The 17276-nt window shown below is 35.0% G+C and overlaps 1 protein-coding gene across 33 annotated transcripts in view; it reads right to left on the bottom strand.

The window, feature by feature from the left end:
* The window catches only part of WDFY3 (WD repeat and FYVE domain containing 3), a 301952-nt gene that overhangs the window by 101399 nt on the left and 183277 nt on the right, over positions 1-17276 (bottom strand). For all 33 annotated transcript variants that reach the window (XM_078366917.1, XM_078366923.1, XM_078366915.1 and 30 more), the window contains 8 exons: positions 16428-16659; positions 14601-14761; positions 11499-11610; positions 9025-9215; positions 7522-7674; positions 4149-4222; positions 3904-4065; positions 2412-2506 (listed from right to left, as the gene is read on the bottom strand). In XM_078366917.1, coding sequence (XP_078223043.1) covers positions 2412-2506; positions 3904-4065; positions 4149-4222; positions 7522-7674; positions 9025-9215; positions 11499-11610; positions 14601-14761; positions 16428-16659 — 1180 coding nt within the window. The remainder of the gene's footprint in view (positions 1-2411; positions 2507-3903; positions 4066-4148; positions 4223-7521; positions 7675-9024; positions 9216-11498; positions 11611-14600; positions 14762-16427; positions 16660-17276) is intronic.

Raw genomic sequence — 17276 nt, 5'->3', positions numbered from 1 at the left:
GAAAAAGGGTCAGTGAAATATTTCTCTTTAGAAGTCTGAAAATTGTTCATTTATATTTGACATTTCCTAAACTAGTGATACTAAGGCTGTGAGACCATTTTTACATCAATATGTCCCTTGCCTTCCCAATAGGGGGAAAGTCAACAAATGAGGACCATGTAAATAATAATAATAACTACTGACTTTCAACCTCTCAAATCCTTAACTTTTAGGTTTTTTTTTTTGAGAGAGAGAGATATCTTTTAGAAAAAATTTTCTCCAGTTTTTACATTTCCTCAAATTTAAAAACTGAAAATAGGAAGCACAGATTTACTCAATAAATGTAATACATAAAGGAAAGTTAGAATTAAATAGCACAGAAGAAAGGCAAAGTTGCATAAATGCATAAAAGAGAAATTAGAAAAGAAAGGAAGAAACAGAGCTCAGAGGTTCTCAGATAGTGCTGGAAGTTTACAGAACTGGCCATCGACAACCCAGAGTTCCAAGCCCAGCTCTAATCCAGCAGAGCTATAAGTTACTGAGTCACAGACCTTACAGAGGCACACCTTCTTTTAATGCACTTTGCAGATACTGTGTTTTTTTTTTTTTTTTTTTACAAATTAAAGGGTTGTGGCAACTGTACATACAGTAAGTCTAATCAGGCTTCTTTTTTTTTTTTTTCCAAAAGCATGTGCTCACTTCTTGACTCTCTCTTATTTGGTAACTCTTACAATGTTTCAAACTTTTTCATTATTTTAATATCTGTTATGGTGATCTTTGATGTTACTATAGTAATTGTTTACAAGTGCCACAAACTGTACTCTTATAAGACAGTGAACTTAATAAAAAAATGTGTGTTTTGACAGCTCTACCGACTGGCCATTTCCCTATCTCACTCTTCTCAGGCCTCACTATTCCCTGAGACATAATAATATTGAAACTAGACTAATTAATAATCCTAAAATGGCGTCTAGATGTTTGAGTGAAATAAATACATTATACATTTCAGCAATCTTTAAAGTACTTTTACTACCTAATTATAATGAGTCAGCCTATATTAATTTAGAACTCAGAAATAATCTTTGCATTTGGTTGGATAATGTAGTAGTTAAAAGCTTAGAATGCTGGTTTGGACTACCTGGGTTTCAATATAGTCAATGGTATGATCTTGGATAAGTTTCTTTTACTTATTATCTTTCTGGGCTGTAGTTTCCTCCCTAGGATAATAATTGTTACAGTTTCCTCCTATAATAATAATTACACTAGTACTAGTATAATTGGAATAATAGTACTTATTTCATATGGTTATTACAAAATTATATAGAGCACTTAGTAAGTATTCAGTAAGTGTTATTCATTGATCTGATCTTTATACGCCTCATCCACTGCTAATTTGCTTCACCAGAGAAATATCAGGATCATTCTAAATGAATTGGCAGTAGGTAACTGTCAGGGTCCTGAACGTGTCACTAACATACTGTGTAATTTGTAGCAAGTCACTTAGTTTTTCAAATCTCTCTCTCTTTCCTTTGAAAATCATGATCACACCACTTTCTCTTACTCATGAAGCACAGGAGAGGCTGTGCTCGGGAAGGACAGACAATATGGAGAACCCCTTTGGGAGGAAGTGATACTACAACAGTAGTTCTTCTCCACCCTCTAGGTGGATGGGGTTGTATGTATTTAAGTGAAACAAACTATATGATATGATTTGGGAATAATGTTACATGGTGATAATGTAAATAGGCTGAATAAATGTAAGATTCTGTGAATTTAATTCCAGAGGTCAATCTAAACAAAGGTCCTTTCAATGTTTTCCAAGTAACTCTCCTGTCCTAGCATATACAACAGGAAAAACATATGGGAAGAGAGGGAGAAAGAATATGTACTAAATGAGGAAAGGTTACCAGAAACAGTGCTTGTCATGGACCCAGGAACTTACAACACATGAAATTATTTTTATATTATACCTATATACACTTTTTCCCAGTGAATACTACAGATTTAACAGGGAAGTGAAAATAATAATAATACAGATAGATATACGAATATAATTTAATTTAGCAAGTATCATGTTTCTGAAGAGAAATACATACATTAAAAAATCAAATAATGTTCAAATTACATTGGAAGAGTTTACTATTTAAACCAACATTGCTATGAATACTCTAAAAATAGAAAAGATTTTCTTTTAAAAGTAAAACTCATATCCTATTAAATTTTGTAGGCAATATTGTAATTCTGCATATTGTTTAGGCTTGATATAAGACAAAAACATTAGAGAAAGGCCAAAAAATGTAATATAAGGAGAAAAGTTATACATATATTATATATAATCACATATAATTCAGGTCTAATTTGGGCCAGAAGAAAAAAGAGGCATAATATTTACAGTTCACCACTATCTTCTCCAAGCTCCTGAATCAACTTACCAGTGTCAAGCTTCTCTTCATTATTTATCTCCATTACTACAAATTTCTCACAAACTGCAAAGGTTGGCAAAGTAGAAGAAATAAACTGGCCAAATCTTTAAACAAAGGAAAACAAGGTTATGGATTTTCTTTTTCCTCTTCCCAAAACAAACAACAAAGTACAAAGAAACAAAATACAAAGAAATAAAAACCAAATAGTACTTATCTTAATTAGCTTTTTAAGGACCATTAGGTGATAATATTTAGTTTGGTTCCTCTTGTACCATCCCAAGTAATATTATATAAAATAATGCTTTCAAAATATGGGGAAAATACCGTTCTTCAGAAATACGAATTATTTAATACACTAACATGCAAATGGTTTCAAAAACCAAACAACATCCATATTTGAGTGTCCTAACATTATCTGGATGGATCCATTGTACCCTAGAGGTTAAGAAACTTGGGTTTAGGTATATGATTAAAATCCTGGAGTTGGGGGAACAGGAGGAGAAAAAGCATCCTGACTCTATCACTTTCTAACTATGTGACCTGGGGCTTTGTTTATTTATAAAGTAGGAAAAAAAGCAAAAAAATTTTACAGGTTTAGGTAATAATTTCAGCAAAGTGACCATTACAATGCTAGGAATTGCTTTAAATATACATTCTTGACATAATAATAATTATAATTATCCAAAATAATTCTTAAGCTCCAGTTTTAAACCTGTCACCAGGTTTAAAAACATGTTTTGAAGGCAAATAAATTAAAAAAAAAGTGAGTGATTTACAAACTATATAGATTAGAGATTAGTCTATGAGAATAACAGAATAAATAGGTATGATTTCACCTAAGATCTTGGTAGATCACACGAACAGCAGTTACCGAGTCCAGTTTAAGCAATTCTCTACTTGAAAAATACTCAATTGCATAGTTTGTTTTTCTTGTATTCCTTCCATAATCCCCAAATTTTCCAAAATGGGCATTCCCATGTGAATATAAAAACATTTCTACAGACATGCCATCAGTATGTCTTAAACCACATTGTCTGCAAAATAATACTTATATAAAAATTGTGACTATGCAACAGTAAAATACCGCAATCTGTTTGAGTAACAGAATAAAAAATAGAAGTGGGACACCCATCAGTTAAGAGTGTGTGTGCATGCTTGTACATATACACTTAAAAATTAGCAAGGCTTACGAAATAGGATTAGGAACCAAGAATTCCTAGACTGAACATTTTATACCCAGGCCAATTTCAATAAGCTAATTCCTACATCTTTTCTCACCAAGATTCTATTATTCACTAGTGGCAACAATTAGCTTTGCTCCATCAAGGCACAATACTGTCTCACTGATGTTTTCCATGCCTCACAAATATTTTGAATAGTATTAACATTACAGGTGTTATTACACAGCCATAAAAACCAATTACATTCATCTCGTCCATCTTAACCTCATTGGTACTTTTAGTTCACAAAAAGACAAGACAAAGACAGAAGTTTTTCCTACCTGAGCAGATCATTGCTGTTGGGAAAACCTTGCAATAAGAAGCTCAGCACATTACTAATAGCAGCAATAGTAGGCTGGGATAAAGACATATCTCGAAGAGTCAGGAGCAGCTTTGGGATTAACTGGAATTCTCTCATTAATTTGGCATTCTTTGAAGCTTCACTATAAGAGAAAGAAGATTTTATACACTGTATTATCACCTTTTCTATAGCTGAATAACTAACTGCATGGGTATTAACTAATACCTGGACTCTGTGAGTAGTTCAATAAAGTGTTCAAATAAGGAAAGATGAAGTTCATATGGTGCATGGAGCCAGACCTATAATAAATAAAAACAGTAGTGTATTTAAGGTTAAAAAAATACCACAAATGCCAAACCAACAAATACCAATACAGCACATGGAACTTATTTGACTTACTTAATTATTATTTTGTAAAGCTCTATAAAACCATTTACATGCAGGAAAAAATCATTATACATTGGCCAAAAAAATGATCAAAATGATGGAATTATCACACTTCTAAAATCGATTACAAATATCCTCCATATACTAAAGAATGTAATGAAAAGCATGAAATGATGAGGAGCCAAATGAAAGAGAACCAAAGCCCCAAAACAATTCTCTGGACATAACAAATAAAATATTTAAAATGAAAAATATACTGTATGGCCAATAAACTTGAAGACATAACAACAGAAATTATTCAGAATGAAGCATAAGAAAAAACACTAAAAAGGAATGACCAGATTTAGTGTATTAGTAATCTGAGACAGTATCAAGCAATCTAAGATATGAGTAATTGGTGTCCGGAAAAGGGAAGGGGAAAATCACTGAAGAAATCACTTCAGGAAAAATCACTGAACAAATAATAGCTAAAAATTTCGAATGTGATGAAAATGACAAATTCACAGATCAATAAACCCAAGCAGAAGAAACATAAAGTAGACAAAGGGGACAATGAAATGACTGACATCTTTAATATGTGAAAAGAATAAAAACAGTTAACTAGAATTCTATTCCATCCAAAAATATCCTTCAAAATAGAAGAAAAAGACAGAAGCCTTTTCCAGAGGAGAAAATTTACTGCCAAAATTTCTGTAAAATAGAAATGTTAAAAAAAATCTCTAGGCAGAAAAATAACCCAAGATAGAAATGTAGATTATGCAAAGGAATAAAGAATATATATGGGGTCAAACAGAAAATAATTATAAAATGTCTTTTGAAAATAACTGTTCATTTAAAGGAAAAATAACCTAAATTACTGTAGGGATTATAAACACACAGAAGTAAATGTATACAACAGTAGCATAAGGATGGAAAGGGAGAAATGAAAGTCTCTTATTGCTAAGTATATATAAGGTATAATATTCTTTAAAGATAGACTGAATTGTTTTAGATGCATATAATAAATTCTAAAAAAATCACAAAAAAATTCTGTATGTTACTGCAATTATTTTACTTGTATTTGTCAAATACTATTCTAAAAATCTGGTAAATTAAGTATTTATAGACTACTTGTGGTTTGGGGTAATCAGGGATGTTATATGAGGCCGTAAAGGGAGCAATGTACTATAAAATAAACCAAACAAGTATTAAGCAACTAAATTTCTGATGTTTGTGATTGAGTCTTAATCAGAAATCTGAAACTGAAAATAATCCTTGATTTAAATGTTTCAGTTAACAGATGAAAACAAGGTCAAGCTGAGTTAGGTGGGTTCTTAGTGTTCCCATAATTCTTTCCATCTCCCTTTATCTCTGGGCTTTCACAAATTAAATTATCTATTTCTTTGTCTTTTTCTTGTAATGCACTAAATGCCTTCACCCGTGGACTTTGCCTTTTCTTTTCACATCCTTAGTAACTAATATAGTACTTGCCCCAAAAATACTCAGCAAGTACTTTCTAAAAGAATAGGAGGTTTAGGTATTAGAACTTTGAATACTAGACTGAGAAATGTGAATGTGTACTTTTTACTGTAGAAAAGGAAAATCACTGGAAGTCCTTGAATAAATGATATGACTATGCCTTTGAAAGAATGAGGTCCCAAGGTATGTATGTAGGACAGCCTGAGCAAAGAAGAAAAAGCTAGTACAAATAGGAGAAGGAGAAGAACTGATTAGGGCTTGAATTAGGATATAGCAGAAAAGGCAGACTAGGGAATAAGGAAGACAGGGAAGAAGGAAGCCGATGTTTTCAATTTCAAGCCTTGGTGACCAGGGGAAAAATGGTGTTATTAATAGAAACAGAGAAGTTAGAAGGAAGAACTAATTTGGAGAAGGATGCTAAGTTCAGTTAAAGTGTTGCTGGGACATAAAAATGGAAATGTTCAGCAAGAATTAGAAATAAGTATGGAATTCAGATGTTCAAGGTTAGAGATTTAGTTTTGAAGATCAACTCCATGGAGATGAGGCAGTCAGCCTCGGTGAAGAGTTTAAAGGAAGGAAAACAACAAATAAAGGAAAATATAAAAAAGTAAAGATGGACATCTTTAAATCAAATAATGAAAACATCACAGCAAGAAAATAATAGAAAAAATAGTAGAAAGACATAAGAACCAGGATATTAACACCTGAGCCAGCAATGGAAGTATAACTTGAAAGAATATGAGAAAAACAGACTACAGCCAATACTAACTACTGAGAGCTGGGGATACTGAAAACCAAGTACAGGCCATAGATTTTTATTTAGAGGGAAGCTTCTAGTAAGATCTTTGAAAATACAGTATCAAGGCACATTGTTTGTGAAGGATTCAATAAGTGACAAAACAGAGCTTACAGTAGTTGTCAGGAAGAAGAGTTAGGGCCTAGATGTAAGAGTTAGCAAACATTAAGTGCTAGGCATTATTCTAGGTGATAACAACACAAAGACAAAGAAGATAAACATGATCTCCGCAATCATAAAGCCCATAGATCCTAGAGTTTCACAGGGATATGTTGCGTAAGTTTAGTATATAGTGACTAACATGCAAAGTGCTATAAACAAGAAATTAAATGAAAAAAGGATATGAGTGATTAAGTGTTGTCTTGAAAGGACAGAGTGTAAGCTGTTACGGTAATAAGTAGAAATGAAAATGCCTTTGAAAGAATGAGGTTCCAAGAGTATGTAGGACAGCCTAAGCAAAGACGATAAAGAAGTGATAGTTAACCTAGTATGATTAAGAGAAGAACTGATTACGGCTTGAATTAGGATATAGCAGTAGAAGCAGAAAAGGTAGACTATGAAATGTCACCATAAAATGAATGATATTTTACAATGCAGCTGTAACCAAAATTACAGGTCTAGGTCCTATTTATCAAGGAAAAAGTTTCTATCAGAATCGTCTGATAAAAATATGTTTGACTCATGCAATGCCACTGGTAGCTGCAAATTAGCTAGTTAGGTATATGCACTGCACCATTTCACTGCTAAAATGTTTGCAAAATGGAATACCCTTGGAGAAAAGGAACCCTAGCACTATTCTACGTTTTATATTTTACTAAATTATTTTTATATTAAACATGAACATCATAAAATTATAGGACTTTAAACACATTTTAGAGATTAAAAACAGTTTATAATCATATGAAGTAAGAAATGCATTCATTGATTATATATTGCCAATTATGCTTATATACATACTTCAAAATCACAAAGGAGGTCCTGGAAAGCAGTTGAATTTGGAATAATGGAGGTCTCATGTCCACTATCAACAGTTCCCACCAAAGAAAAAGTTAGATGGAGGATGTGGCTATTAAGAAGGGAACGTTTCTTCTTAAGAAGCATTGCCAGCAACTACAAGAAAGTTATATCAAATACCAGTTGATAAATCATCATATACATTCATTACACACACACACACACACACATACACACACGCACAAAACACTCAAGAATCCTATGCAGATGAATTCCTGAGATTTCTAAGTTACCTTCTAAATTTTTATTATGACAATGTAACATTAGGTAAAATCTGAAAAACAAAGGAATCCTAACACTCTGTTACTAAAATATTCACTTTTACATTTACCCTTTTGATTCCAATATAAATATTTAAATAGTTATCATCATGTGCATAAAACTGTATGCATAGAATTGTATGCACATGATAGTAACTACTTAAATACACACTTTTTCTCTATATAAAGTATGTTTTTTCTTTTGCAATATGGTCTTCATAATTACAATTTTTAAAAGGCTAAATGATGATAGTCTATGGAATGCTTAGAGTATAATTAGTCATTCTCTTATTACTGGTATATTTAGATTGTTCTATTTTTTCATGATAAACAGTACTTCAATAATGATTTTGAAAGTTTTGCAAAAGAAAACACTTATCAAAATAGTGTAATCAAATCTATACAATACAGTAAACAGCATATTCATTATCATTCATTATCAATAAACTAATGGCTAAACTTGCAGAAGACATTTACACTTCATCTATGATAGAAGGTTTTAATCTTGCTTCAAACATTTGTTCCTCTTCTCACAAGTGACTTTGTCAATTCTGGTATAGACTGTGGATACATGAACATTTCATATTTTTTTTTTTGAGACAGTCTTGCTCTGTCACCCAGGCTAGAGTGCAGTGGGCAATCTTGGCTTACTGCAGCCTCTGCCTCCCAGGTTCAAGCAATTCTCCTGCCTCAGCCTCCGATGAACTGGGATTCTATGTATGTAGGGGCTTTCACATCTCCTGAGTAGGTAACAGAGATAAAAAGGTGTGAGGTAGAGGGGAGAGACAACAAAACAGAAAAGTCTTGGATCTACCCTGGATTTGGCAATCTTTTGAGGAAGGGGGAATAGGACCCCATTTCATTTCATTCCTATTTCCACAGAGAAAAACAACATTCAAACCAGCCAACCTTTGTTCTGAAAATATATTCAATGTATTAAAGCTATATTGAAATAATGTAGCCTAACTAAAGTGTTTAGTAAGATTTCATAAGATAGGAGAAAAGGATAAAGCAAAATAAAGAAACAATACATATTTTCATTGGACGTATATTAGTTTTCATATAACGACTGGCTTTTTAAGTTTACTTGGACAACATCATTATTCCAGAGTTTGAAACAACATAATGAAAAGCACAGTATTTTTGGTGCCAGGTGAAGTACAGGCAAAGTTTTACAGTTACAAACCTGGTAGCCCTTGATTCTTTCCATTTCTTTGCTGGCTAGTGGGTTACTCTTGACCACACAAACCAGGGCCTTGACTGCTGCATATAACCCTTCCACATCAGAGGCCATGGCCACCAGGCCCAGGATGGCTGCAGCTCCACCAATGTACTGCAAAGTAGTGGCAACAGGCTTAGGGACAAATGTTCTTACTCCTGATTAAAAGATAGTGAAAAATAATTAAGATAAATTCCCCATGTGAACAAGAGATGTATATATCATCTTGACAAGTTTTTAATTAGTGTTATTTTATTTTAAAAATATCTTCTGTCTAAAATGCAAATTCTAGGGAAAGCACTACAGGTAGAATTTGAAAGAAGGCAATAAAAACTGCTAATCTACATTCTGTCACAGAAGATTGGGTGTAGAGGAGTGGGCAGAGAAGAGCTGGGCTTTACAGCAAGCACAAATGTTTCTACTGTGTAGCTTTGGGCTGTACTCAAAAGTATGGAGGTCTTAAGAATGCATTCCTGAGTAAGTGAGAGTGCCTTACTAGCTTCTGTTGGGGAATAATCTTGGGGAGAATAAAAATCACTTTAACTCTGTGAACTGGGGAAAGGCTTGGAGAAGTCATCATGGCAGGGATGACACATTTCCTATAGATAAGCCAAGCAAAGCACATTACTGACCATTACCCAAAGCTTCTCTTGGTTAAGTAATCTGACTAACAGTACATTAGTGACTTTAGTAGAGCATAAGTTTATAGAAACACAGTCCTGGAACTGTGAGCCAATTAAAAAAAAAATCACACCTACAATCCTAACATTTTAAAGAGGCATTATTTGAATGTCACTTACCTAGTGATCAAGATCGAGTTTTAAAAAATAAAACAAACATGCATATTATATTTCTATGTGCTCTGTATCCACAATACTTTTGTTCCTTCTTTCCTTTTTGTTTTTTGAGACAGGGTCTTGTTGTCACCTCGGCTGGAGTGCAGTGGCTCAGTCACATTCATTGAAGCCTTGAATTCCTGGGCTCAAACAATCCTCCTGCCTAGGCCTCCCAAAGTGCTGGGGATTACATGGTGTGAACCACTACGCCCAGCCCACAATACCTTCATATATTATGGTGCTAGATTTTGAAAACTAATTACGGCCAGTATAACTAGTATATAGATAAGAAAACTGAAGTTCATAGGGCTTAACTGTATAGCATAATGTCACACAGTGAGAAAAGAGGGGCTAGAACCTAAGTCTCTGAACTCTTTATTCACTGCTCCTGCTCTTTCCATTGTACCACAGGGCTGCTATACTTTAGAAAAGGACATACCACAATTCTCAGTAGGTAGTTTTTGAATTAAAGAATACTATATCATGTGCTTTAGACTAAAGAAAACTTTTATCAATGCAATATTATTTAAAAAAAAGATTTATGCAATTCACTGGGACAATAAATATTGCCAATGACTGATAAACACATTGAATTCTGACCAGCACACTACCTTTTTATTAATCTAAAAAGAGACCAGTATTATATACTGATTTACACATTAAAAGGCAAAATCAATGGTTCTGAATTTTGGATGGCCTGATTGGTTTATGTCTCAAGATCCTATCTAATAACAACAACAAAAGTTTTAAGCAGACATGTACAAGGCTCTGTAGAATGTTTACTCTCTAAACTTTTATTATAGTTTGAGTCATAGTGTTTATACTCAGAAGCTCTTATTTCTAGCTCATTTCTAAATTAACAGAAAAACTCATGAGCTATACCAAACCATGAAACAATCAATAATAGTTCTGCATTTTGATACCTGTCACTAAATGTAGTTTGAAATTTACCTAAAAATTACATGAAATTATATAGTCAGTGCTCATCATTACTGACAACAGGAATAAAGCAAGCAAGATTTTTTATTTTATTTTCCTTTAAGTTCTGGGATACATGCACAGAACGTGCAAGTTTGTTACATAGGTAAACATGTGTTATAGTGATTGCTGCATCTATCAACCAGTCACCTAGGTATTAAGCCACATATGCTTTAGCTATTTGTCCTGATGCTCTCCCTCCCTTGACCCACCTTCCTTGACAGGCCCCGGTGTGTGTTGTTCCCCTCCCTGTGTCCATGTGTTCTCAATGATCAGCACCCACCTATGAGTGACAATATGTGATGTTTGGTTTTCTGTTCTTATGTTAGTTTGCTGAGGATGATGATTTCCAGCTTCATCCATGTCCCTGCAAAGGACATGATCTCATTTCTTTTTACGGCTTCATAGTATTCCACGGTATATATGTATAAGTTAATGGGATTTTATGAAAGGTTATTATTTTAAGTTGACTGGAATTTGAGATTGTTACATTTAATCCCTAAATATTGCATGTACACTATAGGTCAGTGCTATAAAATATGAACTTAAATACTGCCCCTCAAGTGAGGAAAGTGAATGCAAACTTGAAGGCAAATAAAGAAGTTTGAAATAATAAAGTCCACTTACCCAAATATCCAATCAGAGCAGCCCCAATTGTCCGTGCAGATCCATTAAGATGTCCTGCTGAATTGTGTATCAACTTCACAGGAGTGGCATTCTCATGTGAGGAAATGCCTAACTGAAAAATAGGAAAGGAAAATAATGTAATTATATAAGAACAATTTCAATGTTTTGATTGGAAAAGAAATCAAACACATGAATGATAATATATCTTTCTCTCCTTCCATATCAGAATACTGAAAAATGAACATTTATGTTCAGCCTAGTGGCTCATACCTATAATCCCAACAATTTGCAAGATAGAGGCAAGGGGATCATTTGAGCCCAGGAGTTTGAGACCCGGCCTGGGCAACATGGCGAGACCTTATTTCAACTAACATGCAAAAAATTAGTCAGGCATGGTGGTACATTACTCAGGAGGCAGAGAAGGGAGAGAAACACCTGAGTCCAGGAGGTGGAGGCTATAGTGAGTGGAGATCATGCCACTGGACCTCCACACTCCAGCCTGGTTGCATTTACTTTTTGGAAATGTACAAACACCTCCAAAGTATGTGGACACTCGTAGCAGGTAAGTTAAACACAATTTACTAAGATAATGACAGCAAGATCTTGAGACACAGCTTCAGGCGTCTTTCTGACTAAAGTTCTATGATAGTTGAAAGGTTGTCATCACTAACTGCCTTTCAGAACTGTATTTCAGATCAGTGAACATATATGCTTTATTCCATATCCAAATAAACTCTATATAAGTTATTCAAGAGTTTACAGATAAAATATGCCTACATAAAGGAATCTTACATTTTGTACATTCACACATATACAAGATCTATTTTCAAGGAAAATATAACTTTAATTTTGTTGTTCACTATAGATTTATGTAGTTTATGTTCCTTAGAAGATATGTATATGTGTCATACACACACACACACACACACACACAGACAAAACTCTGCATAAGAGTAGTCAATACTTACAAGTTCCTGGTCTCTTGATTTCCTTCCCATTGGACTTTGCCTTTGATAATCAGCCAAAACAGCTTATCAAATTCACTGATGAGATCACCTTGCTAAACCCCATAGTCAGTCCTCACTTCTCATCTTACTGTGACCACTTAACACATTTCCAAAGTGAATCCTTGATCTTACATTAGGCTCTCCTGCTTTTTCTCCCTTCTCACTGACTGCTACTTCTCAGTCTTTTCTGGTTCTTCTTGATCTCCCCAACTCCAAAACACTGGAATGTCCCAGGGTTCAGTCTTTAAACCTTTCCAGTTCCCTATCTACATCTAGGCTTTGGTGAATACATACAGACTCATGGCTTTAAACACCACCTGCATAAATGAAATCCAGATTCACATTTCCAACGGCCTTGAAATCTCTGCTGTGATGTCTAATACACTTCTCGAACTTCCAAAACAGAATTCTCAGTATTTCCCCCAACTCAATGTTTTGTAGTTTTCTAAAAATCAGAAAATGTGACTCCATTTTCCCAGCTGTTCAAGAAAAAACCCTGGACTCCTTAACTCTCTCACCTTCCACACCCATTTCACATTCCATCACCAAATACTGTTAGGTCTACCTTTAAAATATTTCAGGCAGGGGGTGGGTGGCTCACACCTGTAATCTTAGCACGTTGAAAAGCTGAGGTGGGTGGATCATCTGAGGTCAAGAGTTCGAGACTAGCCCAGCCAACATGGTGAAACTCCATCTTTACTAAAAATATAAAAATTAGCTGGGTGTGGTGGTGCTACTCAGGAGGTTGAGGCAGGAGAATCGCTTGAACCCAGGAGGTGGAGGTTGTAGTGAGCCAAGACTGTACCATTGCACTTCAGCCTGGACAATAAGAGCGAAACTCCATCTCAAAGAAAAAAAAGGGAGCCGTGGCAGCTCAGGTCAGCTGTCCTGGCGCTTGACGTGAGGCTATGCATTCAAGGCCAACCTGGGTAACGTAAGAACCTCTTATTCATTAAAAAATAAAAAATATATATGTATGCATATGTGTGTGTGTATATATGTATTATATGTATGTATACACACACACACACACACACACACACACACACACACACACACACACAGAGACACCTTGAATCTGATAACTTCTTATCAACACCACTGCTACTGCCCAAGTTAAAATCACCATAATCTCTCATAGGAATTATTTATCGTATTGGCCTCATAACTTGTCTCCCCACTACTACCTTTGTGGTGATAAAATATAAATTACAGCATTTCCCTCCTATGTCTGGAACCTCATAATGCCTCCTACCATACTTCATCAAAGCCAGTGTCTTTACAATTGCCCCCAGAATCCTAAACAACCTAGGGCCCATCATCTCTCTGGGCTCCTCTCCTACTGCCCAGGCCTTCTCTAATTTTACTCTAGACACATCTGTCTCCATGGCAGGCACATACAGTACTTTTCTCTGGGCCTTTGCACCTGTATTCCTGGAATACAAAACACTCCCACACCCATATGTATATCCCAAGCTCTCTATTCTGTGGCTTGTGACCTCTTCCCTGTCAAGTCTTTGCTCAAAATTCACCTTCTCAGTAATGCCTCCTTGGACCATCATATTTAAAACTTGAAGCTTCTCTCTTTCCCCTTCCCTGCTTTATTTTACTGTATAGCACTCATCACCTTCCAACATACTTCATGATTAGGTTATTTCTTTAGGTATAATCATCTGTCTCTTCTACTAGAATGTAGAAAACATAAAAGAAAAAATTTTCTTTTTATTGGCTGCTATGTCGTGAACTAAATGTTACCTGGCATATAATAGGCCGTTCATTAAAAAGTTGAGTGGTAGCCTTAAAAACAGTAATTGTTCTCACTACTTTTTTTAAAGTTAAATTTCTTGATTGCCAATATAAACAAAAAGTTAATATGAATTACGTACTCATAACAGAATCTGTCACTTTTCCAAATTAAGTTACATATCTACGTGTGTTTTGGCCTACATTTGAAGTCAAATTAACCAAACATAAGCAGTACAAGAAAGGTATGACATTTAGCAATCACTCATAATTGGTTAGTATCCATATGAGGCTCTGAGGTATGTTCCCAGTGAGAATCAACCACAGTTCACCAAGAAATCATTCTGCTTACCTGCTTAGCAATGGCTTTGCTATCCAATTTGTTATACACTTTCCGGATTCTTGCCACTGTTAGGGAAGACACAGAGAGTGCATAGAGGCCAAATGACACCTTCTCCTCTGGTACTAAGGACACAGGAGATGGCACTACCCCTTCAGATTTTGCATCTTTACCTTCAAAAGAAGAATAATTCTTTTCAAAATCATCAGTGATTCTCATCTTAAAACAAGTTTCTTGTTCTTATTATTATTTTTAAATGAAGAAGCTTGAAAATCTTAAAGTAGAATAAGAGAGGTAAATTAAAAAAATATTTTACTTAATTCTCAGCTCCTCATTTCTTAAATTAAAAAATGAAAAAGGATATCTAGTCATAGAGTTCTACATTCTAAGTGCTACTCTTAAAGCATGTTTAACATATAGCACAATAAAATGTAAAGGAAGAGGGAAAGTTTCAACTCTTATCTGACAAATTATAAAACATGTCCCCTAGATTAAAAGGAAAAAGGAATGAAAATGAGTAAAGTCCCTATCAGCTGTGTAGCACTATGTCTCCTCCCTAAAAAGAGCACTTAGATATGCCTGCTTATATTCTTCTGGACAACACAGCAGAGCAGTTATTAATAAAGGCATGTGTTTTAAAGCCACATGGCCTGAATTTCAATCTTGCTTTATCACTTAAAAGCTGTGTGACCTATATGTCTTAGTGCTTCAGTTTCCTCTTCTGTGAAATGGGAATGATAATGACAGTATCGAATTCACAGTGTTTTCAGATGAATAAATACATGTGAAGGGCTCAGAACAGCTACATCCTTCATGTGTATCGACTTATTTAGCACACAATAAGTTCCCAAAAAGTGTTAGTTTTTATTAGATACCACCTAAATTAAGACAGAGTGAAAAGATAAATTACTAAATCATAGGATTATTATCACTTAAAATATACTTGTCCTAACTTTTCTGAGATTCTTACTAGAATCAGAGCAAGGGAGTGGAAGCCATCATTTGCAAGGAGTACTACCAAGGAACTGCCAGCTTGACATTAGTTCCTTTGAGTCGGCCAGGCGCGGTGGCTCATGCCTATAATCCCAGCACTTTGGGAGGCTCAGGCGGGTGGATCACAAAGTCAAGAGATCGAGGCTATCCTGGTCAACATGGTGAAACCCCGTCTCTACTGAAAATACAAAAATTAGCTGGGCATGGTAGCGCACGCCTGTAGTCCCAGCTACTTGGGAGGCTGAGGTAGGAGAACTGCTTGAACCCAGGAGGCGGAGGTTGCACTGAGCCGATATCACGCCATTGCACTCCAGCCTGAGTAACAAGAGCTAAACTCTGTCTCAAAAAAAAAAAAGAAACCTTTGAGTCTAAATTTCTTTTGGGAGAAAGGATAACAAAAAGTAGACTTGGAGTAAAGAGATGATGAAAAATAATGTTAACTCTTCTAATCTAGAGAATATATGTGTGTGTTTATTGAACCCATCTGTTCTTTCTTTAACAGGAGTGGCTATACTTTAAACTGCTTCATGTGATAGGAGAAATCACAGAAAGAGAAGATGGTCACAGTTATTCGGACTCCTAGAGGGCATAGGCCTACATTTTAGAGCCAGTAAGAGAAACTAGATAATGAATGATCAGGCATAAAGACAAAGAATCCAGAAAGTACAGTATCATCAGTGGAGGAAAATATTTTAAATAGGAGTGAGTATCCTGCTGAAGAAGATTAGAGAAGCAGAAGGCTCTTTTCCTACATAAACAATATGTATAACTTCATACACACACATGCATCTATACTGAAGCAGTTAAGTTTCATAAAACTCCAAGAACTAAAAATAAGTTACTCACATGGCATACATACGGCCTGAAAGCTTCCAACATAATTTGGTCCAAGTTCATAAATGGTAGTAACATTTGAAGAAGGTAAAACTTCTTCTAGAAAATGCGTGGGTCCCAGGCGCCAAACCAATGAAGCAATTTGGCGTTGGGCAGGTGGAGTACCAATGTAGGCATAGACTGTGCTCACCACTGGTGGATTTGCAGAACCTGAACCCCCTGGAGTACTGTGAACATAATGAAGCTGTAAGGAAGACAAAAGCAATTGTGTGAGATGTGAACACTTTCCCCAGGAAAATAACTACTTCAGCATATGTATTTTCATTATCCCAAGGTCACACAACTTTACAAATGCACAAAAACATTTGGCATTGAGAAACAGGAAGGGCAAGGGATGATACTGGGATCTGTAACTGAGGACCAGATATAGCAGCTAAAACTTTTATCCAAGTCTCTAATACAGATAAACTCTTTAATGCTAGCATTGACTATAATCAAATATAGGGATACTGTCATTGTCTGGTTTACATATCAAGTCAATAATGCTTCTCTGAAATTTTAGTGCTGAAATAAAGAGAGCTTTCCACTATGTAATTAAAGTAGTCTTGAAATTAGGTATGCTACTTTCAATGCAAGTCTGCTAACTAAAATTACTGAAAATTTTATAGGGATAAAATACTATAAGAAATATACAATTAAGTACCATGTAGGAGGTAAGAAAATTAAGTTGCTTTTTCCTGCTTGATGGGATGAAGGAAATCTCCACTAATTGTTTTGTCATAGTAACATCTTAGCTTCAGATCCTATTCATTATTCTGTATATTAAACAAAAGTTCTTGGTGATGTTAATAGTACAATTGT

Source organism: Callithrix jacchus, chromosome 3, assembly GCF_049354715.1.
Source record: "Callithrix jacchus isolate 240 chromosome 3, calJac240_pri, whole genome shotgun sequence".
NCBI lineage: Eukaryota > Metazoa > Chordata > Mammalia > Primates > Cebidae > Callithrix > Callithrix jacchus.
The sequence above is the reverse complement of the archived record's forward strand: the minus strand, read 5'-3'. Positions and strand labels throughout refer to the sequence as shown.